Source organism: Marmota monax, unplaced genomic scaffold, assembly GCF_021218885.2.
Source record: "Marmota monax isolate L192 unplaced genomic scaffold, Marmota_monax_Labrador192_F-V1.1 WCK01_AAM20220418_F8-fsc00008, whole genome shotgun sequence".
NCBI lineage: Eukaryota > Metazoa > Chordata > Mammalia > Rodentia > Sciuridae > Marmota > Marmota monax.
In genome coordinates this window covers 4,720,506-4,747,116 of record NW_026694432.1, presented here as the reverse complement: position 1 = coordinate 4,747,116, position 26,611 = coordinate 4,720,506, and the positions used below count along the sequence as shown (strand labels likewise).

The following is a 26,611-nucleotide window of genomic DNA, read 5'->3' as shown; positions in this document are numbered from 1 at the left end:
CAGTCCCAAGCTAGAAACATAATCATAGATCTAGGCTTTGCTTTTTAGTTTACCACTGAAAATACCTTAATGGAAAAACACAGAAAGCAATGTAAAAATATTCATCGGGTTTCTAAATGGACAGAATGTGTTTATGTAATTTATTAGACAATAGTAGGTGTATTTATGAGTAGGGGATAAAGGTCAGTTTTATCAGGAAGGAAAAGCTGCCACTATTAGCTTTAGAAAGTTTTGAAAGGAGAATATGTGATCCTTGATCTTGATGGATTTGCAGAAAAATGTTCTGTAGTCATGAACTCCACCGACAACTTTTCTTTTGCACAGCTCCACTCCAGACCCCAGTGATTTCATCCTTGAATATTCATTTCAAGACTTTTTATAGCTTTCCTGCCTCTTTTCCCTCAGTTAAATAAGGATCTTCATTTGACATCACTATTATATAGTTTCAGTGATGCTCATCCCAACCGTTGGATTTTTTTCTGAATTTTGTTTTTCCACGTTATATTTTAAATAAACTGCACCCTTGGCTATCTCTGCCATTGCTTTTAGGCTTTTGAGCATTATCCTGTTGCTGTAATCCCCTTCCACCCATCCTTGTCTTTTACATCCTGTGCAGTCCCTATTTAAAACTTTAAAAATGTACAGTCAAGTCCAGATCCTTTTCTGACTCTTACCTGGTACAGTTGACCTTAGTGTATATTTTTCAGAAGTTCAATATTACTTGACTTTTCCCTCTTTATGTTTACTCATTGTTAGGTTTAATCTCAGAAAGAATTGTCCATCCTTCTCTTTGTGGCTTATTCCTGTACTTATATTCTTCTGCTCTTGTTTGCTAAAGACCCTTGTTATGTATGTTCTCTGTCTTATATATCAAATAGACATAAAATAGCATAATTTCCCTGAATTGTGTAGCCCATCCACGCTACTTTATTTCTTTTTTGCTTCACTAACAACCTTCTTGAAAAATGTCTCAATTTCTTTACCTTGTATACATTCCTGATATCTGGTATGTCCTATAAACTTACACTTTCCCAAAATTGTTGTCTTCAGGGTCATCAGTAACTACTTTTTGGTTTACATTTTCATTGAGGTTTGTCTTAGGGTTCACAAATCAAAGGTTCATTTAGCTTGTGAATTTTTACAGAACAAATACACCCATATGACGATTATTCAGATCAAGATGGAATACATTTCCAGTACCCCAGATTGCTTCATTGTGTTTTCTTTCAGTTACTACTGTCCTCCAAAGTAACTGTTTCATGACTATGACCATAGATTAGTTATGACCATAGATTACTTTATATGAATGGAATAATTCAGTTTGCTGCCTTTCATTACTAAATTCTTTCATTGGATCATGTCTGTGAAGCTCACTTATGTTGTTCTTTATAGAAATACTTTGTTCTTTTTAATTGCTGTATAATTTTCCATTGTGTGAATATGCTGTGAAGATACTAAAATTTGTTTTTCAAATTAAAATACAGTGTCTGCTACTGGTGAAAAGTTTCATTGTGAAAGAGTTACACAGAGAAATCTATAGAAGTTCTAGGGACCTTTTTATGACAGAATCTCATAGTTTTTTCCTAGTCCTCATACTCTCTGACCTGTGTGAGCTGTTTGTCACTGTTGACCATGTGTTCCTTCTTGACATTTTCTTCCTGTTTTATGGTAATCCATTCCACTGTTGCTTCCCTGACTGCTCCCTTGTGTCTGTCTCTTTTCTCTTCCTGTTCCCTAAAATGTTCCTTGAGGATATGTCCTCTGTGCTTAGTTTGTTCCTTTATTGTTTGCTAGTCTCTAGCAGGCTCACTCTATTTGTGGCAAGTGCTTAGGATGTGGAACAAGGATCTGTAGTCCTCTGTTAATGGCATTGTGTTACAGAACCTTGTAGAGTCATCTGCGTCTTTAGGCCTGACCTCTTTTCTTAATTCTACATTTCACTTTTGGGGTTTAGTATTTCCACTACAGACTCTCAGCATTTGTGTTCTTTAATTTGTGATTTTTATGACTTGATATGACTCTGAAAGTCTATAATTTATAATAATTTATGATTTCAAAGGGCAAAAATTTCAAAATGTGTTATGGGTGTGTTATTAGGCTGGATGGATTCTGTTCATTGTGGTAGTAAATAACTTTGTTTTCCATTTTTTATGACATGGAATAGTGTTTTTTATACTTTATATTTTGCTGGTATTTATGAATAAGTTCTGATGAAGATGTAGGACTTGGATCTCCAGAGGTCAGTGGCTTCTCCCTACATCTTTCCTTTTTGTCAACAAACTTGACATTAAATACATGATATTTGCCTTCTCTGATGCCCTTGACCTCCTGGGCTAGTCATTTGTTAGGTTGTACCAATACTGTCTTCACAACATCTTTCAAACCTTTATTCCCATATGTTAAATTATAATATATGGGCTGGGCTTGTGGCTCAGTGGTAGAGCGCTTGCCTTGCATGCGTGAGGCCTTGGGTTCGATCCTCAGCACCACATAAAAAAATAAAAATGCAGATATTGTGTCCATCTACAACTTAGAACATTTTAAAAATATATAATATATTCTGTGTTTTATTTAAAAAGATTCGAACTCATTGCTTACCTAGGGATCAAACCTCATGCATGCTAGGCAAGTGGAAAATCTTCTACCACTTAGCTATATGCCAGATATCCACCTTGCTTTTTTGAAAATTTAGTTTATTTTGAGACAGAATCATGCTGAGTTACCCAGGCTGGCCTTAAACTTGAGATCCTCCTGCTTCAGTTTCCCAAGTAGCTGTGATTACAGTCATGTACCACTGCACTTGGCTTTAAAACTTCCCACTTTTTATTAGAAAAATCAGAATTAGATTTTTTCCCCCCATGGTTCCTTAGGGCCCTTTGCTTTTCCACTGGGCCATATCCCCAGTCCTTTTTATATTTTATTTAGATTCAGGGTCTTACTGAGTTGCTTAATGCCTTACTAAGTTGCCTAGGCTGGCTTTGAACTTGTGATCCTCCTGCCTCAGCCTCCTGAGCTGTTGGGATTACAGGTGTGCACCACTGCACCTGGCTTATTTTTGCTTTTAAGGTGCAAATTATTAAAGGTAAGAACTATGTCATCGTTTTATCTAAGATAATGCATAGCCAGGAGAGCTCACAGTAGATGCTAAATAAGAATTTATTGAATGAATGAATGAGTCAATAGAAAACTAATCAAATAGTTTGAATTTGGGTGATGTGAATAATAATGGTAGTATGAGAAATAGACAAGTAAAGGACATGGAACATTTTTTTAGGATGGGAGAAGGTGAGTTCAATTTTAATGTTTTTAGAGTACCTTTAGTACTACTGAGAATTTTCAAAATTATTTTAACAAATTGGCTTTTCCTTACCCTGCACTGCAGTGTTAGTATATTGCAAAAGTATAGGATACAAAACACACAAGGGAAGCTGCATAACATGTAGGGAACTAAAATTGGTCTGATATTACTGGAGCTTGAAAATGAAGACATAGTTGCTAACCTAAGACTCAAGGAACTTCTATTGTAGGTAGACTTTATATAAAGGGTAATAATTGTGTTTTAGCTTGATTACTCTGATGGTCATGTGTAGAATACAGCATAGGACATGATGACTGAGACATGGGCATTTGAGAATTCTTATTTTTCAATGCAGAAAGTTTTATCTGCCCTCCTTTCCCTCTTTTTTTTTTTTTTCAAAGAGAGAGAGAAAGAGAGAGAGAGAGAGAGGGAGGGAGGGAGAGAATTTTTAAATATTTATTTATTTTTTAGTTTTTGGCAGACACAACATCTTTGTTTGTATGTGGTGCTGAGGATCAAACCCGGGTGCACGCATGCCAGGCGAGCGCACCACCGCTTGAGCCACATCCCCAGCCCCCCTCCTTTCCCTCTTATCTAGGGTATGGATGTGGGCTAGCTCCTAAAAACCTGTTAACTTCAGAATATTTAGTTTCATCAAAAGTACTAGAGGAGAGGGGCTGAGGATGCATCTCAGTGGTGGTGCACTTAGCTATTATATGCAAGGCCCAGGGTTTGAGCCTCAGTACTACACATATAAATGAAATGAGCAGAGAGCCTGAGATGGTGAAAGCAGAAACAGGTTTGCCAGTTTTCCCTGATGAGGTTAGGACACATGTGCTTACAGAGTTTTCCCATTTTTGTTCTTCTCGATACCCTTTATCCTAAAGATGAATTTACTGTCTTAGCTTTTTTCAACCCCATGTATTCATAGAGCTGAATATTGCAATCTGTGTGTCTCCTTTATTGCTGGTCTTAGCTGCTTTATGTATCTTTGGTAAATCTCCCACCTAGTTTTGTACTTCTTTGGTGAAATTTCAGTGGTACCTTGGTATTTATTAGTTTTTATCAGTAAGTATTGTTTTCATTATTAATCAACATTTGGGGTTCCAAAGGAGTTTGAAAGCTGGAGCTGTTGAATCAAAGCTTAGCCTTGGAGGAAGAGGAAAAAATTCTCAAGAATGGTGAGGCTGGGAGGGGAAGCAGAGGCTGGAAGTTATGAAAGTTGGGGCTTACACAGAATGCATTGTTCGTGAGACATAGTTGACCACCATTTTGTTTTATTGTACCTCATTGTTAATTTCCAAATACTCTTTCTTTGAACCAGGTCCATGTATATAGTAGATGTACAGTAAATAATTGGTGGGAAAAAAAAATTGACATCAACCTGAGCCTCCTGCTTTCATCTTCACTCAGTATACTTTATCAACATTGTTCTACTTCTAAACTCTTAGTTTTGGGCTTGCCACAGTCTGACCTTCACATTGTCTCCTATCTCTAGCTCACTCTCCTTTTAGGATTTCTTCTCCAAAAATTGTGCAAGCTTTTTGGAACTTTCAGCCATTGATTTTATTTTATTTATTTTATTTTAGAGCATTTGTTCTTGTTAATTAATTAATTAATCAATTTTTGCAGTTCTGGTGATTGACCCCAGGGCCTTGCATATGCTAGGTAAGCACTCTACTACTGAACTATACCCCAGCCTTCCAGCTGTTGATTTAAAACAATTTTTTTAAAATTTTCTTTTTATTGTCACTCAGTTCATGCCTTTACTTTCTTCCATATCCTACTTAATTTTTCATGGACTGTCATAATCATTCCTACCCATCAGCTCCTTTGCCTCTTTTCTGTCAGTCAGACCTGCCTGACAAACCCCTATCCATGATTAAACCAACTGTTTTTTTTTTTTTTTTTTAAATCCTATTCTCCACCTGAATGTGACTGGAAGGAAAAAACCATACTGACATCTAAATATGTGATCACTAACCTCAAGGTAACTGTCAGCCCTGACAGTCAATCTTAGGACATTTCACTAGTCTATTAACTTTCCTACTCTTAAATGATAGTTTAAGGGCTGGGGTTGTATGTAGCTCAGTGGTAGAGCTCTTGTGTCAAATGCTTGAGGCACTGGGTTCGATCCTCAGCCATATAAAAATAAATAAGTAAAGATAGTGTGCCCATCTACAACTAAAATTAAAAAAAAAAAAAAATGATAGTTTTTTTTTTCCCCCTGAATCTCCAATACTCACTCTGTCTTCCTTACTTTTAGTTGATGTCTTTGCTTCCTGTTTCACTGAGGGGAAATAAAAAGACAACCAGAAGAGAGATTTCATAAGCTTACCTTATCAATTGGCTTATCTGTATATATCCCCACATTCTTTGTTCTCCACCTATTGGTGTGGGTCATCTGTTCCTGCTTCTATTTAAGGTCAATCCTTAATTAAGAGTTGCATGTAATTGTTTTATTTTTGCAAAGCTGGAAGCATTAATAATACATGACTCAAAAATGTACTAGAAAACTACACTAAAACAGAATGGTATCTGAAAAAATGCTTAACATCACTGATCATCAGGGAAATGCAAATCAGAATCTCAATGAGGTATCACTTCACTCCAGTTACAATGGCTATTAACAAAAAGATAAAACAAGTCTACTGAGGATGCAGAGAAAAGAGAACACTTATATACTGTTGGTAGAAATGTAAATTAGTACAGTCGTAGTGGAAAACAGTATAGAGGGCTCCTCAAAAAATTGAAAAATAGGCTAACATTCTCACTGGTATGAAATCAGTATGTTGAAGAGACATCTCCACTACCTTGTTTATTGTAGCACTATTGACAATAGTCAAGATATGGAATCAACCTGTTAATAGATAAATGGATAAAGAAAATGTCGTATGTATGTGTATATATATATATATATATATATATATATATATATATATATATACACACACACACACATACACACACACATATGTACACACATACACACACACACACAATAGAATACTATTCAGCCATAAAACAAAGAAAGCCTGTCATTTGCAACAACATGAATAAAACTGGAAGGGAATCGTTAAGTAAAATAAGCCAGACAAGACAAATACTGCATGGTGTCAATAATGTGTAATCTAAAAATGCTGATGTTATAAAAGTAGCATAGTGGTTACCAGTGAAGGTGGAAGAAAGAGGGGATGAGGAAAGGTTGGCAAATGGGTACACAGTTGCAGTTATGAAGAATAAATTCTGGTGTTCTATTGTTCTGTAGGACAACTTGTTAACAATGTATTGCACATTTCAAAGAAGATTTTGAATGTTTTACCACATACAGAGTTTGAGTTGATGAACATGTTAATTACTTTGATTTGATCATTACACAGTGTATACATGTATTGAAACATCACATTGTATCCCATATATTTGCATCATTATTTTGTGTTTATTAAAATTTTAAAGAGCTGAGAGCAGAGGCACACACCTGTAATCCCAATGACTGGAGACTGAGACAAGAGAATTGCAAATTCAAGGCCAGCCTGGGAATTTAGTGAGACCCTGTTTTGAAAAAAAAGGAAACAAAACAAAACTTTGACACACACACACACAGGCTGGGGATGTAGCTCAGGTGGTAAAGAAAAACAAAACTAAACAAAAAAAGGAGGGTTGGGGTGTAGCTGAGTGGTAGAGTTCTTACCTAGCACAGTTCCGTCCCCAGCACAGGAAAATAAAGTTCTGTTCTGGTAATCTTTTCATGTTCTGCAACAATTTTTCTTCTCCATTGAATGGTTCTTGTTGATTAGTGTCATATTTCCCATCTTAAAATATCTTCATTAAGCTTAGAACTCCCTCATTCATTCGATTCAACAAATTTCTTCATTTTTTGAGTACTATGAGGTTAGACAGTGAGAAAGGCTAACAGTCCCTGTCCTCAGGAAATTTTGTATCATTTGACCTGGGGCATTTGACATGGTTGATCATTCCATTGTTTGGTTTTGGGATCATGCTCTATTGATTTTCTTTCTATCTCATAGGAAGTGCTTTAGGGAATTTAGTCTTTGATCTGCTTCTGTCTTTATTCTTTTCATGTGTTCTCCTCATATTTTCTTGGTTTATATTCCATCTGTGTGTTGATGATTCCTGCATCTGTTTTGACCTTTTTCCTGAGTTCTAGACTGATATTTCTAGTTGTGTGTGTAATATTTCCATTTGAGTAGTTCTGATCTCTTAATCTTAACATATATCAAAGCTGGACTTTTTTTTTTTTTTTTTTTTGGTACTGGGGATTAAACTCAGGGGCACTTGACCACTGAGCCACATCCCCAGCCCTATTTTGTATTTTATTTAGAGAGAGAGCCTCACTGAGTTGCTTAGGGCCTTGCCATTGCTGAGGCTGGCTTTGAACTCACGATCCTCCCAAGCCGCTGGGATTATAGGTGTGCAGCACCACACCCAGCCTCAAAACGGAACTCTTGATGTTCTCTTCCCAGTCTGCTGCTTCCTTACTTTTTCCCAGGTCAACAAATACTGCCATTCATTCACTCATTTACCACACCAGAACTTGAAATTGTGTTTGATTTTTTTTTTTTCTTAACCTTACCTTCCACATTTAGTTCTTCTGGACTGTTAGGTGTTCCATTCATTTGCATGAAGCTTTTCCCCATCATCTCCACCATTACCCTAGTCCTATCCTGCATCATCTTTCATCTGGATTATAGTAAAAGTCTCCTAAATGTCTTCCAGATACTATTTTTACTGCCCTCTTTACCCCTCTGTGATATTTTGCACACAGCAGGTCATCGTGTAAAAGCTTAAATAATAGCTTGTCACTTCCCTGCACAAAACTCTACAGTGACTTTCCATCACAATTTAGATCAGAATCGAAAGTGTTGACTTTAATCGTACAAAATTCTTTGTGATCTGATCCTTGTCCTTCTCTAAACTCATTTCCTCTCATTCTTTCTTTTATTTACTAGTTCTAGCTACACTGACCACCTTGGTGATTCCTGGGTATATTGAGCATGCTTTTGCCTGAGGACATGAAAACAATTACTGTTATTTGAGGACTTTTGCACCTGGTAGTTTTCTTTGTCTGAGGTACTCTTTTCCAGATGTATATATGGCTTTCTCATTTTATTCAGGTCCCTGTTCAGATATCATCTCAAGGATTCCTTCCTTGATCAGCCTTTCTAAGTTAACTCTCTTGGTCACTCCCTCTCTTCTTTGTATTCATGTCTTTTGTTCATGTTATTGTCACATATTTGTTTGTTATTGTATTTTCCATTAGAATAGATGCTTGCTGAAGGCAAGAATTTGGGTCTGTTTTTTCTCACTTCTGTGTCTCTGGCCTCTTTAATTGTACCTTATATATAGAAAGTACCAAACAGTCTCTCACCCCTTTAACTAGGGATTGAACCCAGGGCTTTGCACATGCTTGGCAAGTGCTGTACCACTGCGATACATCTCCACCTCTCAATAAGTACTTCTTGCCTGAATACATAGTGAATGAGATTGAGTCAAATTCTGAGTTCAGATTCCACCTCTGTGACAAGTTACTTAAGTTCTCTAAGCCTTAATTATCCCATATGTAAAATAGAGATAATAATATTACCTATTTCATAGCCTTATTGTAAGGATTTAATAAGTTAATCTCTTTGAAACATGACAGCCTGATATCAAGAAGCACTCAATACTGTTTAATTATCATGTTTTTAAGATACATGCACAGAATTTAGTAATATAGAATTCATACTTTTTGCTATTCTCAACTGGTTTTAGAAATAAATACAATAGAAAAAGATGTCTTGACCTTGACCTTTGATTGGTATTATTGACCTATTCTTATTTTGTTCAGCTTGAAAGGGAGGGTTTAATTTGTGTAATTTTCCCTTCAGAGAATTTTCCAGGTTTCTTTACTGAGTAACAGGGTTAAAAGAAGAGCATAGTGCTGGGACTGTAGCTCAGTGGTAGAGCCCTTGCCTAGCATGCGTGAGGCACTGGGTTTGATCCTCAGCACCACATTAAAAAATAAATAAATAAAATAAAGCCATTCTGTCCATCTGCAACCATAAAAATATTTTTTTAAAAAGGAGAGCATAGTCTTCTTAGGTTTTAGAATATAATTAAGAGCAAATCAGCCCAGGGTACCTACATTTTAAAATTTTGTGGTAGCATTTCAGCTATACCAGCTTTAATACAGCAGTGCTCTTTAAGGGACAAGCTGAGTAGCAGATACATACATTCTTTAACCCTTAATATGTTGGCAATATAATGTTGTCAAGCCTTCTGTAAGGTATTGGAAATGTTTTAAAAAGCGGTTTAGAAATAGTTGGTAATAATTTTAAAAAAGCCCTTAAGTAATTTCAAAGGAATGTTACCAAGATAGTTATGTTTGGGTAACACAGGAACATTTAAGTCCTACTTTTGATCAGTAAAAGAAAAAGGACACTGTTATTAGCACAGGCTTTGGTCTTTATTTTAGTAAAGAACACTAGATGTTCTTTACTAAAATAGGTTTATAGGTGCTATAACAGATATATTCAAAAGAACCTAAACTGGTGGGACCTAGACTTCCTTTTTCTACAGAGGACTTATAAGGCCACCTGAGGAAAGAGGAGGATAGGCCGGACTGAAAATGGCTTAATCATTTCCACCCATATTTCTTTCCCAGAACTAAGTTACAGGGCCATGCATAACTGCTAGAGGGCTGAAGAATGTCATATAGCTTATGCCCAGGAGGACAGAAAATCATGTTTGGTTAACATCTAGCTACTGCCTGCTATAGCCCTGAGACCCAAATGTAGTCCTTAGCTAGAATGATATAGATATCCTTTATTTTGGTTATAAATGGCCTAAAATTATAGTATCCTTTTATTCCTTCTAGGCCCATAGTTTTGGGTCACAACCATTTAGTGTGTGAGGAAAAGCCTTTTCCCAAGCATGCATGGTAGAAGATCTGAAAAGCTTGTTTCCCTCTGCCTGTGGTGGAAACTGATCTCTTGGAACCCCCACTGTCCTTCAGGCCTTGATGTGGAGAGAGGGGTCTTTAGATTCTCTCACTTTGTTAACCCAGCCATGTGGAAGAGGAAAAATGTCAAAAGTGATTCAAAAAGAAGCCAGAGAAGCCAGGTGACTGGGTCCCACCTGTTTTTACATTAATAAGCTCCTAAAAGGAAGTATGACCTAGAGAGCCTACCTTTATAAAAGTGTTTATTAGACTTTTAATTTTTTTAAGTTATGGTAAAATACATTTGGCCTGGAATTTACCATTTTGACATTTAGTACATTCAGAGGTTGTGCATCCTTTACCACTATCCAGTTCCAGAACATTTTCATCACTCCAGAAAGAACTCTCCAGATTTATGGATTCTGTATATTTCCTATAAATGACCTATCATATGTGGACTTTCATGTCTGGCTTCTTTCACTTAATCATGTTTTGGGGATTAGTCTACATTGTAGCATTGTATTAGTACTTTATTCCTGTTTGTGGCTAATTAGTATTACATTTGATGTATGATATATTTGGTTTATTCATCAATTGATGCACATTATGTTTTTTCTGTTGTGGTTATTATGGGGTCGTTCTGCTATGAACATATGTGCACTAGTTTCTGTTTGACTATCTTTTTTATTTTGAGACAGGGTCTGATAAATTGTTTAGGGCCTCACTAAATTGCTGAAACTGGCCTTGAACTTGCAATCCTCTTGCCTCAGTCTCCTGAGTTGCTAGGGTTACAGGTATGTACCATTGTATCTGGTTTGGTAATTTTTTTATTTAAAAAAAATTTTTTTTGGTATGGGTATGGAACCCAGGGGTGCTTTACTGCTGAGCTACATCCCCAGTTCTTAATTAATTAACAAATTAATTAATTTCAAGATAGAGTACTTGCTAAGTTGCTGAGGTTCTCACCAAGTTTCCCAGGCTGGCCTCGAATTTGGGATCCTCTTACCTCAACCTCCTGAATTGCCAGGATTACAGGTGTGTCCCACTGTGCCCAGCCTTTATTTAACTTTTTAAAGGATTTCCAAACTATTTTTCACAGTGGTTACACCATTTTGGTATTCCCATCAGCAATATATGAGGGTTCTAATTTCTATGTCCTTGCTTCACTTGTCATTTTCTGTCTTTCTTTCTTTCTTTTTTTTTAAGAGAGAGAGAGAGAATTTTTTTAATATTTATTTTTTAGTTTTCGGCGGACACAACATCTTTGTTTGTATTTGGTGCTGAGGATCGAACCCGGGCCGCACGCATGCCAGGCGAGCGCGCTACCGCTTGAGCCACATCCCCAGCCCTTACTTGTCATTTTCTGTTTTTAAAAAATTATAGCTGTACTAGTGGATGTGAAGTGGTATTCATTATCTTTTGATTATCATTTCCTTACTAGGTAATAATATTGAATATATTTTTATTTACTTATTGACCATTTGTATAGAAATGTTTATTCAAGTCTTTGCCTATTTTTAAACTAGGATTTTTTTTTTTTTTTTGGTGGTGGTTGTTATTGAGTTGTAAGAGTTCTATATGCATTTTGGATAATAGATTTAGCAGGTAAATTATTTTCAATTATTTTCTTCATTTTTTATTCACCAATTTATTTTATATTTTCTCTCCTACTCACCCTCATCAATTTATTTTAGAGAACTAAGTTGGGATTTATGAACTTGGGATGAAGATTAAATTTATGTTTCTATACTTTTGGTGGCTTTATGATTTTGTGCTAAATATCTTAGTTTTTTCTGCTAAATTTTCTCTTTTATACATTGAAGCAAATGTCCCCTTTTATTACTCTAATGATGTTCTATTTCCTTTTCTTTCTTTCTTTCTTTTTTTTTTTTTTTTGTTACCAGGGCTTGAACTCAGGGCATTTAACCACTGAGCACATCTTCAGCCCTTTTTTATTTTTTAAGACAGGGTCTTGCTAAGTGGTTTAGGGCCTCACTAAGTTGTTGAGGCTGGCTTTGAACTTGTGATCCCACTGGCTTTGGTGTTATATTTTCTAAGTGAAGTCTTTGAGTATCGTGAAAAAAAGTACTTGATCATGTATGCCTAAATACCTGTCTTATGTCTATATTCTTTCTCTCTCTCTCTCTATTTTTTTTTTTTTTTTTTTGTGCTAGGGATTGAACCCAGGACCTCTGCTGCTAAGTTGTATTCTAAAACCATGTTTATAGAATTTTATTTTGCCCTGTGAAAAATTAAATTCTTACTTGGTAATCATTTCTGGCATTTTTAATTCTCCTCTTGTTAAAAATTATTTAATTATGAAACAGATTTACAGAAAAGTGCTTTAGACACTATATGCTAAAGCACTGCCTATGGTAACAGATCATTTGCAGTTTTGCTTTAGAGATTTTTTTAAAAATCATTTTTTAATTATAGGTGGACACAATATCTTTATTTGTATATGGTGCTGGGGATCGAACCCAGTGCCTCACACATAGGTAGGCGAGCACTCTACCTCTGAGCCACAGCCCCAACCCTAGAGACTTTTTTAAAAGAAGTAAAATGTTAGAGGTCCTATTAGCATCCTTTCTCAAGAGGAAACAAGTGCTCTAAAGATGGTTTGCATTAAATGTTTTATTGGGGGAGGGGAGAGAGACCTTTTTTACTACAGATATTTTTCCATAAGCAAGATGCAATAGGGGGCTGGGGATGTGGCTCAAGTGGTAGCGCGCTCGCCTGGCGTGCGTGCGGCCCGGGTTCGATCCTCAGCACCACATGCAAACAAAGATGTTGTGTCCGCCTAAAACTAAAATAAATAAATAAATATTAATTAAAAAAAATGCAATAGAATTTGTTTTTAAATTATATGTCATACTGTATGAATCCTTTTATTTTATCTTTTTTTCTCTTGACATTGTTTTTGAGAATTATGTGTCATAGATGTGCAAACATTTTCTGTAAAGGATCAAATAATAAATATTTTAGACTTTGTCATACTCTATTTGTCACTGATACTCTATTATAGTGTGATAATATCCAAAGGCAGTATGTAAAGAATGAATTTGAATTGGCTGTGTTCCAGTAAGTTTATGCATAGAACTAAAATTGGAATTTCATATAGTTTTCATATTCTTCATATCAATAATAATATTTCATGAAATTTGTTTTCAACCACTTAAAAACAAACTATTTTTACCTTCCTGGCTGGATATAACTTATCACCAGTGGAATTTGACTTGTCAGTTGTAGTTTGACAACCTCAATCAATGTTAATACATTTAGATCAATTTCATTAATCATTAACTGTTATGGAGCATTATTTTGAATAAATGACAATTTATCTGTTTTTATAGTAATGGGCTCTTAGGTTATTTCCATCTTTTCTACTATAGTGCTGCAGTAAATATTTCCTTATGCATATCTCCTTGTGTACATGTGCAAGAGTTTCTCTTGCTAGGTGTATTGTCAGATACTTTCTGAAGTGATTTGTGCCAGTTTGTATTTTGATCCGCGATATTTCCCTATGTTCTTGTCAACTCTTGTTATCAGGTCAAGAAGAAGAACTTTGTCAGTCATCAGAAACTCCTCTTTCTGTGCCTCATCCCATCACAGCTCCTTCCCTTTAAAAGTAATTATTACCTTGACTTAAAAAGTGATCACTATCTTGCACTTCTTTATATTTTGGAATATAGTTAGAATATCCATGCATTATTCATCTGCTTTATTTTTTGTCATTAAACTTTTGCTAATATTTCAATAGCATATTAGTGTTTTAAATAAATTTCCCTTTTTGCTAGTAAGATTCAGAATCCTTTCATTTAAGCTGGGCATGGTGGCCCATGCCTCTAATCCCAGTGGCTCAGGTGGCTGAGGCAGGATCATTGTGTTCAAAAGCCAACCGTAGCAACTTAGTGAGGCCCTAAGCTACTCAGTGAGACCCTTTTTCTAAATAAAGTACAAAAAAATGGGCTGGGGATATGGCTCAGTGGTTGAATGCCCCTGGGTTCAGTCCCTAATACCAAAACAAACAGAATTCTTTCATTTATTTGTTATTTGTTTATTTGGATTTTTTGTCTTCTGTGACTTGTTCATGTGCTTCAAGGTTTTCTTTTTCCATCTGTTTTTTTTTTTAAATTTTTTTTTATTTATTGATATGTGGTGCTGAGGATCGAACCCAGTGCCTCACACGTGCCCTGAGCACTCTGCCACTGAGCCACCACCCCAGCCCTCCATCTGTTTTTAATTGATCATTGGGAGTTCTTTATTAGTGTCATTTAAATATAAAGAAAAAGCAGAATTTGAAATTAGAATTGAAACTTGTAGTAGCTTAGTAGGTTTGGATTTGAAATGAGGAAAAGAATGTTTATTTTGTAGTGCTGGTTAAATCAAGATTGAAAATGTCTTGTTTGAGCACAGGCCTGTAATCCCAGTGGCTGTGGAGGCTGAGGCAGGAATATCACGAGTTTAAAGCCAGTCTGGGCAATTTAGCAAGGCCCCAAGCTATTTAGTGAGATCCTATCTTAAAATAAAAATGAAAAAGGGATGGGGATGAAGCTCAGTGATTGAGCGTCCCTGGGTTCAATCCCTGCCCCCCCCCCCCCCAAAAGCCTTGTTTGTATTGAATCTTTACCAAACATTTTTGTTTTTTATTGTGCCTGTTCTTTGTCTCCGATGTAAATTTATTTTTTTTTATTATTTTAAAAAATATTTGTTTCTCAGTTTTAGGTGGACACAATATCTTTATTTCATTTTTATATGGTGCTGAGAATCGAACCCAGTGCCTCACGCACATCAGGCGAGCACGCTACCACTTGAGCCACATCCCAGCCCCTCCGCTGTAAATTTATATGTCAGAATATCTCTTACTTTTTTAGCAGAACATATATTTTTATGATTCTTCCTTTCCTTTTTTAAAGCTTTTTATTGTAAAAATATAAGAAGTACAGAAAAGTACCAAAAACAGATATATGACTTAGTGGATCATAAGATAAACATACCTTTAGAATCCCTAACCAGGTCAAGAAGAACTTTGTCAGTCATTCAGAAACTCCTCTCTCTGTGCCTCATGACATCACAGCTCCTTCTTCCCTTTAAAAGTAATTATTACCTTGACTTAAAAAGTGATCACTATCTTGCACTTCTTTATATTTTGGAATATAGTTAGAGTATCCATGCATTATTCATTTGCTTTATTATCCATTAAATATGCATCAGTTTCCGGTGGCAATACTGTTACCTCCAATAATGTTTACTGAAAACTGCTAATTTGTTAATATGCTGTTGACATTCTTTCTCTACCCACATTTTGTGGTTGACCTATATCTATATTGTCAGATTATACAGCCATTATAAATTATATGTTCTCCTTTTTAATGTACATTTATTCTTGACTTAAATTTTTTTTTTTGTAGTTTTAAGTGGACAGAATGCCTTTATTTTATTTGTTTATTTTTATGTGGTGCTGAGAATCGAACCTAGTGCCTCACACATGCTAGGCTAGCACTTTGCAACTGAGCTACAGCCCCAACCCCATTTATTTTTAATTCTACAAATAATTATATAATTCTAATTAGTATATTGATGTGTCTGTAGTGACTTTTTTTCCTACTTTAGGCACTCCTTCCCCCCAGAAACTGGAACTACATGCATGTGCCTTGACACTTGCCTTATTTTGTTCCTTTGAATGAGTCATACTTTAATGTTCTGTGTGCCTTGTGATTTTTGTTGAAAATTGGACATTTGAATATTGGTAACTTTGGAAATCAGCTTCTCCCCATTTACTTTTCTGGTTTCTGCTGATTGTTGAAGGCTGTAGTAATCTATGTAATGCATTTTCCCAATCTTTTTCATATTTGGTCATTAAAATTTGTTTTTTTTTTGGTTATGTTTAGATTTTCTTGATCACCAGGAGCTGGCCAAACACACATGTGCACGTGCATGTGCACATGCACACGCGTACACACACAGAGACACACACACAAACTTCTGCCAGTCTTATAGATTTGCTTTTTGCTGGGATTTTACTTCAATACTTAGCCAGATTTGCATACTTGATCCTGAAGAGCAGTCTGAAAGATTAAGGTCTTTTTAGGTCTTTCCTGAATGTATAGTTTGCCGGAATATGCACAAGACTTTCTAAATTATATAGAATATTCAGGTATTTTTGATTGCTCTATTTTTCCAAAGAAGTTCTTTTCTGTTCTTGCAGACATTAAGTGGTCTGTTTTATGTCTCAGTTATAATCTTTTGCTCCAGATGGCTTTGGGTGTTTGGATTACCTTTCAGTGTTTTCACTTTGATCAGGTTCTCAGGTATAATGAGAAGACCACCTTGATCTTTAGATAGGTCCCCTAGACAAGTTAAAACAAACCCAAACTGCTGGACATGGTGACACACATCTGTAATCCCAGTGGTTTGGGAGGCTGAGGCAGGAGGATCGCAAGTTCAAAGTCAACCACAGCAATTTAGCGAGGCCCCATTGAGACCTGTCTCTAAATACCATATTAAAATAAAGGGCTGGGAATGTTGCTCAGTGGTTAAGCACCCCTGGGTTCAATCCCTGGTACCAAAACCAAAACAAAACAAAAAACCCCCAACAAAACAAAACAAAAAATCCATAAACTCATTTATGTTCAGAATCAGGGACCAGGGTCCCACACTCAGAGCATCATGCCAAGGAGGACCAAATTAAAAATCCCACAAAGCTTCTCTATTAAGTTGACATTTTTTTTTCTTTTTTGAGATTGCACTATATTGCCCAGGCTGCCTTGTATTTTCAATTCTCTTGCCTCTGCCTCCCAAGTAGTTGGTTGTAGACAAATACCGCTCTGCTGGGCTTTTAAAATTGACTTCTTAATTCACCTTACTCTCGATTACTTGTAAACCTTGGTTCTGATAGTTCTGCTTGTTATTTGGTGTTTTTGTGGGAAGATGAGAATTTGGAACTGTAGTATACCATTTTGCTGGTGTTATCTCTGGTTTTTTTAAAATAAATATATATATATATAAATATATATTTATATATATATAAATATATATATATATATTTATTTATTTTAGTTGTAGATGGGCACAGTACCTTTATTTTATTTTGAATGTTTTTACGTGGTGCTGAGGATCAAACCTAGTGCCTCACACTAGGCTAGTGCTTACCCCTAAGCCACAACTCCAGCCCCTCTGGTTTTATTTTAATTTGTACTTCCTTAATAATGAATAATGTTGAGGATACTTTCATATATTCATTTGCTATACTTTATTGAATTGTCTACTCAATCTTTTGTGGCATGTTTTTATTGGCTTGTTTCTTTTTTTATTATTGGCTTGTGAGAGATCTATATTTACTGACTGACTGTCATTTACCAGGCATGTTTTGAAAACATTTTGTCCTTGTTTTTTATTTGTTTTCTTTTTTAAGCCTTTTTTGAAGAGTAGAAGTTTTAAAATTTGCAGATGTTTAATTTATATAGTCATTATATTTAAAATTGTGTGTTATGTCCTAAGAATTTTACCTACCTCAAAGTTAAATTTCTTTTAAATATATGTATGTATATGTTGTGGATGGACACAATACCTTTATTTTATTTATTTTTATGTGTCATTGAGGATCAAACCCAGTGCCTCACACTTGCTAGGCAAGCACTTCACCACTGAGCTACAACCCCAGCCCAGAGTTAAATTTTTCTTTAGAAAGTTTTATACTTTTAAGTTTTCTTTATAATCCATTTAGAGTAATTTTTGCATGTTGTGCTGATATGCTTGAAGTATGGGTCAAGGTTCATTATTTTGCATGTGGATATCATGCAGAGGCTTTTTGATATGGATTAAGAGAATGGACTTTGATAAATGTGGTGGAGTTTGACTCTTGGCAGGGTAGGTTTTGCCACAGGTGTAGAGTTCTCTTTACCAATTGGATTGCTAGTCATATGGGAAAAGTCAGCTTCCAATGAGAGTTAACCCATTTTTTTCAACCTGACAAGTTTTTAATGTGTATACTCCAATTGTCATCTGTGAATCTTTTGCCTACTTGGAATCCTATCCTTGATAGCATAATGTAAGTATACTGCTAGGCTTGTGGGTAAAATTAGTCTGAGATTTGGAGGAGGGAGATGGTTCTGAGCCAATGGGTGGGAAAGTCTGTGAGAACTATGTACAGCAATAGGAAAAATATCCACAATTCAGTAGTATTGAGTTAAAAGAGAAAGAAGAGTTGGAAGGAACATGGAGAGATTATGTAGTCTAGGAATTTAATTTTTTAAAGCATGAAATTTACGTGGTATATAATAGACACATTATTACTACAACAGAGAAATACAGGCTATATATAATTCCTGGCTTGCTAGCTCTAATTCCACCTTTAAAAAAAAATCTCACTTCAGAAAGAATGTTACCAAATGGGTATGTGGCACATGCCTGTAATCCTAGCAATTTGGGAGGCCAAGGCAGGAGGATTGCTGGTTCAAAGCCAGCCTTGGCAACTTAGAGAGGCCCTGAACAACTTAGTGAGACTTGTCTCAAAAAATAAAAAGGGCTGGGGATGTAGCTCAGCCATTAAGTGCCTCTGGGTTCAATCCCTAGTTAACTCTCCCTGCAAATAAAAAGAATGTTATACAAGTGAATTGACTTTTGTAGGATTTACTCCAAACCTGCTGTATTAATATATTTGGGCTACTATCACAAAATTCCATAAACTGGGTAGCTTATAAACAATATAAATTTATTACTTATAATTTTAGAGGCTGATAAATCCAAGATCAAGGTGCTGACAAATTTGGTCTCTGGTGAGGACAACTTTCTCTTACGCAGATAGTGCCTTCTCTCCTGGGCCTCATTTGTAAGGGCTCTAATCTCATTCATGAAGCTGTGATCACATGACCTAATCACTTCCCAGAGTCTCCGTAGGGGTTAGGATTTCAATAAATGAATTTTAAGGAGACTAAGCATTTAGATCATAGCACTTACATTCATTTAATTTGGAAAGTAAACCAGTTGCAAACTTGAATACTTGATTATCAATTTCAAATAATTTGTGGCTGATTTCTCACAGTTGATCAACTTCTGTATGGTGGCATCATATAGCAAGTTGTTGATTTAGTCTTGTTGCTCTCAAACTTTGGTGTGCTTCAGAATCACTTGGATGGCTTGTTGAAACAGATTTCTGGACTCTCCACTGGAATTTTAAAAAAAATTATTTATTTTTTAGTTGTAGTTGACCATAATACCTTTATTTTATTTATTTTTATGGGGTGCTTAGGATCAAACCCAGGGCCCTGCATGCACTAGGCGAGTGCTCTACTGCTGAGCCACAACCCCAGCCCCTCCACTGAAATTTTTGATTTAGTAGATCTGGGATGAGGATTGAGAACAAGTTCAAGCTGGTTTTGGGACCACACTTTTAGAATCACTGTTTTAGACAAGAAGAGAATTATTCATGTTTCCTTTCTTTTGTACTAAACATTTATAGTTCCCCTAAGGGTTGTTAGAAAACTGCTGTAATTTATAGGTTTGCTAATATTTACTATTGCTATAGCAGTGTTTTATTTGTAAACTTGTTTTTCCTTCTGTATTCTCTTGCTGCTAAGCATACCACCCCAGGCAGAAAACTGAAAGTCACTCTTTTTGCCTTTTTCTCCTTAACTCTATTTTAAGAATCATTTGGGGGCTGGGGCTACAGCTCAGTGGTAAAGCGCTTGCCTTGCATGTATGAGGCACTGGGTTCAATCCTCAGCACCACATAAAAATAAATAAAGATATTGTGTGTCAATCTACAACTTAAAAAATATTAAAAAAAGAATAATTTGACTACAGAAATGATAGAAAAGAATATAATCTAATTTAAGCAGAAAAGAAGAGCTTCTTATAAGTGTACAATAGTATCCCATTGAACAACAAAACCTGTAGATTTGCTGGACCTCATAAGGGATTAGAAATGTAGAAAACTTTAAGAAATAAGGGTGGAGGTTAGTAAGGAAGTTCTTCTCATGCTTCTTTTCTTTCTCTAGGGCTACATGTGGTTTGGTCTTACTTGCTTTGTTTTCTAGTCCTGTCCTTTGATTACTTCGAAGTAAATTCAGTAATGCTCTGCTATTTTAAAAAGTTCAGTCTAGGGCTGGGGTCATGGTTCAGTGGTAGAGCACTTGTCTAGTATGTGTGAGGCACAGGGCTCGATTCTCAGCACCACATAAAAATAAATAAAGATCCATTGACAATTAACAAAATACTATTTTAAAAAAGTTCAGTCTAGGGGGCTGGAGTTACAGCTCAGTGGTAGAGCTGCTTGCCTAGCATGTGTGAGGCACTGAGTTCGATCCTCAGCACCACATAAAAATAAATAAATAAATATAAGGAATTGTGTTAATGTACAACTAAAAACAAACAAACAAAAATTTAAAAAGCTTCAGTCTGGGGCTGGGGCTGTAGTTCAGTGGTAAAGTGCTTGCCTTGCATATGTGAGGCACTGGGTTCGATCCTCAGCACCACATAAAAATAAATAAAGATACTGTGTGTTTATCTACAACTAAATACATATTTTAAAAAAAGCTTCAGTCTAGTTGAGTATAAGAAGCAAGATGCAAAAGAGTTCATTTTGAGTGATTACATTCATATCAAGTTTTTGGACTTTGTATAATTATTTATGCTGTTAAAAGTCTGAGATCCTGGGCTGGGGATGTGGTTCAAGTGGTAATGCGCTCGCCTGGCATGCATAGGGCACTGGTCGATCCTCAGCACCATATAAAAATAAAATAAAGATGTTGTGTCCACTGAAAACTAAGAAAAAAAAGTCTGAGATCCCCTGGGGTGTGGGGGGGATCAGGGATAGTGATTAGAAGAAAGCACAAGGGGGCTTTTTGGGATGCTGATTATATCTTTCTTTTAATATTTGAAAAAATATATAAATATATACATATGTATTTAGATATTGATGGACCTTTATTTATTTACTTACATATGGTACTGAGAATTGAACCCAGTGCCTCACACATGCCAGACAAGTGCTCAACCATTGAGCCATAATCCTAGCCTTTTCTTTTAATCTTGGTGCTGGTTACATGGGTATGTTCCCTTTGTGAAAATTCACTGAGTTATATGCTTAGGTATGTGTATATCTGTGCAACGAGTAATATACTTTCAGCAAAAGTTAAAAAGACAGCCTAGCTTTAAAGTTAAATTTCTTATCTAATTTAAATTTTCTTCCCTTTGCCAGGTTTTGACAGAAGAGATTAGGAATAAGAAAGGTCATGATCCATTCTTTCATTTTTTTCTTCCCTCTGTTTTCTGGCTTCTTTTCTTTGGTATGTCCCAATAGGGACTAGAGAGATTGAAAAGGATATATTTTTTTCTTAATTGGTGCCGACTGAGTCCTCTCTTGGTTGTTCTTTCTTCTTTGGTGAAGACTGATTGGATGCCTGCCGCACTGTATAGATGATGCTGGTTCTTTCTTGTAGCTCAGTTGTAAGTTCTTCTGGGATGAAACTTTTCCCTCTCCACACTGCTTTCATACAGCATATCCACTCTAGTTTGGTGTCTTCCCAAGACCTCTTTACTTCCCTCTACCAGGCAGTGAGAGAGCAGCTCTCTGTTGTGGGTTACCAGTGTTGTTGCCTAAACCCAGTTTCCTTCCATGGTTTCTCATTGATTCATAGGAATTATTTCAACCTTGACACACCAAGTGGTAGAAGTATATGTTGCTCTCTTGCTGTATTTTGCCTCATTAACTACTGTTTCCAATTTACCTTTATCACTGCTTACTTCCACTATAGTTGCCTAGACACGTGGGAGATTTTGATGATTCAGTGTTTCAACTTTACTTTTATCCTTTTATCCATGTTTTGTGCTTGAACATTGGTAAATTATGTTCTGGATGGTCACCACCAACCAATATTCAGATTTTCTCATGTTTATGAACTCGTGAATCAACATATGACCTTAGTGATTTTCTTCTCTTTCATCTTGTCTTAGAGAAGTGGACACTTTCCCATTTTTTCCTTTGTGGCTTTTTGTATTCCGTGGTGCTGGTTACTTGAGTCTTCCTTTCTCCCTTTCTGTCCTTCCCTTCTTTCTTTTTCTTCCTTTGGATTGAACTCAGTGGCCTCTTGGTTGTTAGGTAGGTGCTATACCCCAGTCCTGAATCTTCTTTTTCAAATGCTGGATGACATAGGTATCAATTGTTTCTTAGAATTCTTATTTTGTCCCTATAATATCTAGTAATGCACTCACTACTTATCTGTTTGTTATAGCTTCTGTAACAGTCCATCTTATGTTCCTATAACAAAATACCCAAGCCTGGGAACTTTATAAAAAAGAGGTTTATTTAACTTACTGTTTTGGAGATCTAGGTTCATCTGCTTATTCTGTTGAGGGCTTTTTGCCTACATTAAAGTATAATGGAGAAAGAAAGAAAATCTTAAATAAATAACAAAGGAAAACATTTGTCACATACTAAGGAACCTTAACAAGAGTGACTGGCTTATCAGAAAAATGGAAGCCAGAAAGCAGTAGGATGGCATATGTAAAATACTAAATGGGGGAGGGGGGTTATCCAAAAAGAATCTGATATCCAGCAAAACTATCTTTCAACAATGGAGGCAAAAAACAAAAAACAAAAAACAAAAAAACAAACAAACAAACAAAAAAAAACATTCCCAGACAAAGATGGAGAGAATCTATTGCTAGCACAGCACCATACAAGAAATAATTTAAAAAAGAAAAAGAAAGAAAGGAAAAGAAATTTCAGAGAGTAACCCAAATCCAAACCAAAAAAAAAAAAAAAAAAAATACAAAGAAAGAAATAAGAAATTACTTACGTAAAAATGAAAGTATCAGTTTCCTCATTTTATCCAAACTGGTTTAAAAGGCAAATACAATGTGAACAGTCATTATAAAAGTACATTGTAAGGCTTATACAAAGACATAATTTACATGGAAGTAACAGCAAAACCTAGTGGGTATGGAAGGAAGCTACATGAAATAATGTTTCCATATATTAATGGAATTAGAACTATCTTATTTTAAAATATTTTAAAATATAATGTTAAATTAAAAAAAAAAAGTATAATGGAGGGCTTCATGGTGGGAATACATGTGAGAGGGAGATCACATAGTGAAATAGGAAGCCAGAGAGTTTTAGGGGCCAGGCTTGCTCTTTTTATAGCAACTCACTCTTGAGGGAACTAACCAGGTTCCTTGTAGAACTACATTAGTCCTTCTTTATGGCAGGAGTACTCCCAAGGACCTAATTACTGCCCACTAGCCCCCCAACTCTTAAAGGTTCCACTGCTTCTCAGCATAGCCACATTGAAGATCAAGCTTCCATCATGTGAACCTTTGGGGAGCAAACCATATCCAAACCACAGTAGCTACCTTCCTGGAGATGTGCCTCATTTGTCTAATTTTTCTACCAGTTAATATTGTTAATAAGGTAGGATTTCCCTTTAAAACATCCATATCTTGATGGTGTTGTATATTGTTTACTGAGTGAGGAGGAAAAGGCATTGGGGTGCAGTGGATGAACAAGACTAAAATGAGGCAAAAGGGAAACTCTGTCAGTGTTTCATATTGTCTCTATCTTCTCCATAGTATTTTTATACTTTTTTGTTTGAAAACATATTGGCTTTTATTATAGGCATCTGAATAAAGCTCTAAGTTTTCATTTAGGACTAATTGAATGTTAGTGGTATTTCTAACTTTGCATAATAGGTAAAAGAAGGCCTGCTATTTGATGATTTATTTAAAAACTAAACCCATTGGGCTGGGGTTGTGGCTCAGTGGTAGAGTGCTCACCTAGCATGTGTGAGGCGCTGGGTTTGATCCTCAGCACCACAAATAAAAATAAATAAAGTAAAGGTATGTGTCCAACTACTTCTAAAAAATAAATATTTAAAAAAAAACAACACAGGGGCTGGGATGTGGCTCAAGTGGTAGCGCACTTGCCTGGCATGCATGAGGCACTGGGTTTGACCCTTAGCACCACATAAAAATAAAATAAAGATTGGGCTGGGGATGTGGCTCAAGCTGTAGCGCGCTCGCATTTGGCATGCGTGCGGCCCGGGTTCGATCCTCAGCACCACATACAAATAAAGATGTTGTGTCCGCCGAAAACTAAAAAATAAAATATTAAAAAGAAAAATTCTCTCTCTCTCATTTAAAAAAAAAAGATATTATGTCCACCTAAAACTAACTAACTAACTAACTAACTAAATAAACCACACACAAAAAACTAAACCCAGATGTCGTGGCCTGTGCCTGTAGTCCCAGCTACTTGGGAGGCTGAAGCTGGAGGATTGCTTGAGTCCAGGCCATCTTAGGCAACATAGTAAGATCCTGTCAAAAACAACAACAATAACAAACACCAAAAAACTTTTCTTTTCTGGATATGGGAAGAGTGTGATTAAAAGAAGAAAAGTAAGTAGATAAATATAATTAGAAGTTTTATGTCATTTTGTGAGCCTTCTCTATTTTTCCTTTGTCATTTCATAATCAGTATCCCTTGTCCCAGTGGCTTGGGAGGCTGAGGCAGGAAGACTGTAAGGTCAAGGCTGGCCCTAACCAAGCAACTTAGTGAGTCCCTATCTTTTTTTTTTTTTTTTGAGAGAGAGAGAGAGAATTTTTTAAAAAATATTTATTTTTCAGTTTTCGGTGGACACAACATCTTTATTTTATTTTTATGTGGTGCTGAGGATCGAACCCAGTGCCCCATGCATGCCAGGCGAGCGCGTTACAGCTTGAGCCACATCCCCAGCCCTCCTATTATTTTTTTTTAATATATATTTTTTAGTTGTAGATGGACACATCTTCCTTCCTTCCTTCCTTCCTTCCTTCCTTCCTTCCTTCCTTCCTTCCTTCCCTCCCTCCCTCCCTCCCTTGAACCCAGTGCCTTACACATGCAAGGTAGGTGCTCTACCACTGAACTATAGCCCTAGCCCCTGAGACCCTATCTTAAAAAAAAAAAAAAAAAAAAAAAAGGGCTGGGGATGTGACTCAGTGGTTAAGTGCCCCTAGGTTCAATCCCTGGTTAAAAAAAAAAAAAGAAAAGAAAAGAAAAGAAAAGAAAAAATTCCATGTCCTTGTATAGCATACCAGGCTTTTATTAAGGGAACTATGTTTCCGGCTTTAGCTATTGAGTGGGAAATATAAAATACTGACACTTTTTAACTAATGAATGTTGTAGAGATGTTCAGTGTAAAGTTCTTATACTTCAGGAAAGTGACTAAAAAACTATAATGTTTTACTCTTTTTTTTTTTTCCTTTGAAGGATGTTGTAACTGGACTTAGTCCCCTGCTCTTCAGGAAGCTCAGTAATCCTGACATCTTTTCATCTACTGGAAAAGCTAAACTCCAGCGACAACTTAGTCAGGATGACTGTAAGTTGCGGAGAGGAAGTCTGACCAGTTCTCTGTCAGGTAAATATCTGATTTTGTCTGAATTTTTGAGTGGTAGAGATCATGTTTTACATGCATAAGGCCTTGGGTTTAAACCCCACAACAACAACCAGAAAATGAAAGCAAACAAAAACCAACAATAACAACAAAATAAACAAAAAGAAATGTGGGACTTTGTTGTTAATATTTAAAGTTGTATCAACTGAGCATTTTGACAGCCTCTTCTTTGCTAGTCTTGTATGGAACACTCCTAGGTAAGACTGTTTTCTCTCCTTATATCTTCTTCATGGACTCTAAATGCTAACCACCTGAACTGATAGGTATTTCTTGGTTCACCAGTGCTTCTGGCTATATTCCCCCTCAATCTGATTTCTCTCTCCTCTTATGTAGATTTCACATCTCTTTTCTCCTTTTGATTTTCTTTTTCTCTCCATTCACCAAACCTAAGTCCATATGCTTCCCAATATTCTTCAATGAAAAGGCAATTAAAAAATTCAAGGGAAAAAATGTACAAAGAAATTTTGGTCTACATAGAAGGCAATTAAAATTTTAGTATTAACAGAATATGAAAAAAGGAGAGTCTATACTTTGACCATAGCTAAAAATGTTAAATAGAGAAGAAAATGTAATCCTATCATATTCCTTTGTTTAATAGTAAACAATTTTCAGTTTCTATTTCTTTCAGTTCATTTCAGGGTTATTCCTTTGGTTTTATTTTCTCACTCTTGTATTGGAATTTTTACTTTGCCAATTATCTATATAGACATTTCTTGTTTCTGTTCTATAGAATTTTCATCTTTTAGAGATGTGATTATCTTCTAATTGACCCTGAGTGAATGGATTTTTGAATTAAAATTTTAAAAAGTTTATTATTATTTGGATTAAATCTTTTTCCTTTGATCATCTAACAACCAGAGTCCAGTCTTTTACTCTGAAATACTAAATCCCTTCTATCCTGTAATTATGTGACTACTAGCTTATATACTGTGGAAATGGAGT

The 26,611-nt window shown here is 35.9% G+C and overlaps 1 protein-coding gene across 10 annotated transcripts in view; it reads left to right on the top strand.

Annotated features, from left to right (window-relative positions):
* Nucleotides 1-26,611, top strand: part of Mast2 (microtubule associated serine/threonine kinase 2) — a 181,613-nt gene that overhangs the window by 1,054 nt on the left and 153,948 nt on the right. For 9 of the 10 annotated variants that reach the window (XM_046468728.2, XM_046468719.2, XM_046468724.2 and 6 more), the window contains exon 2: nt 25,486-25,633. In XM_046468728.2, the coding sequence (XP_046324684.1) occupies nt 25,486-25,633 (148 nt within the window). Of the gene's footprint in view, nt 1-18,150; nt 18,289-25,485; nt 25,634-26,611 lie in introns of those variants that run through there. The other variant, XM_046468726.2, reaches the window with a different exon arrangement.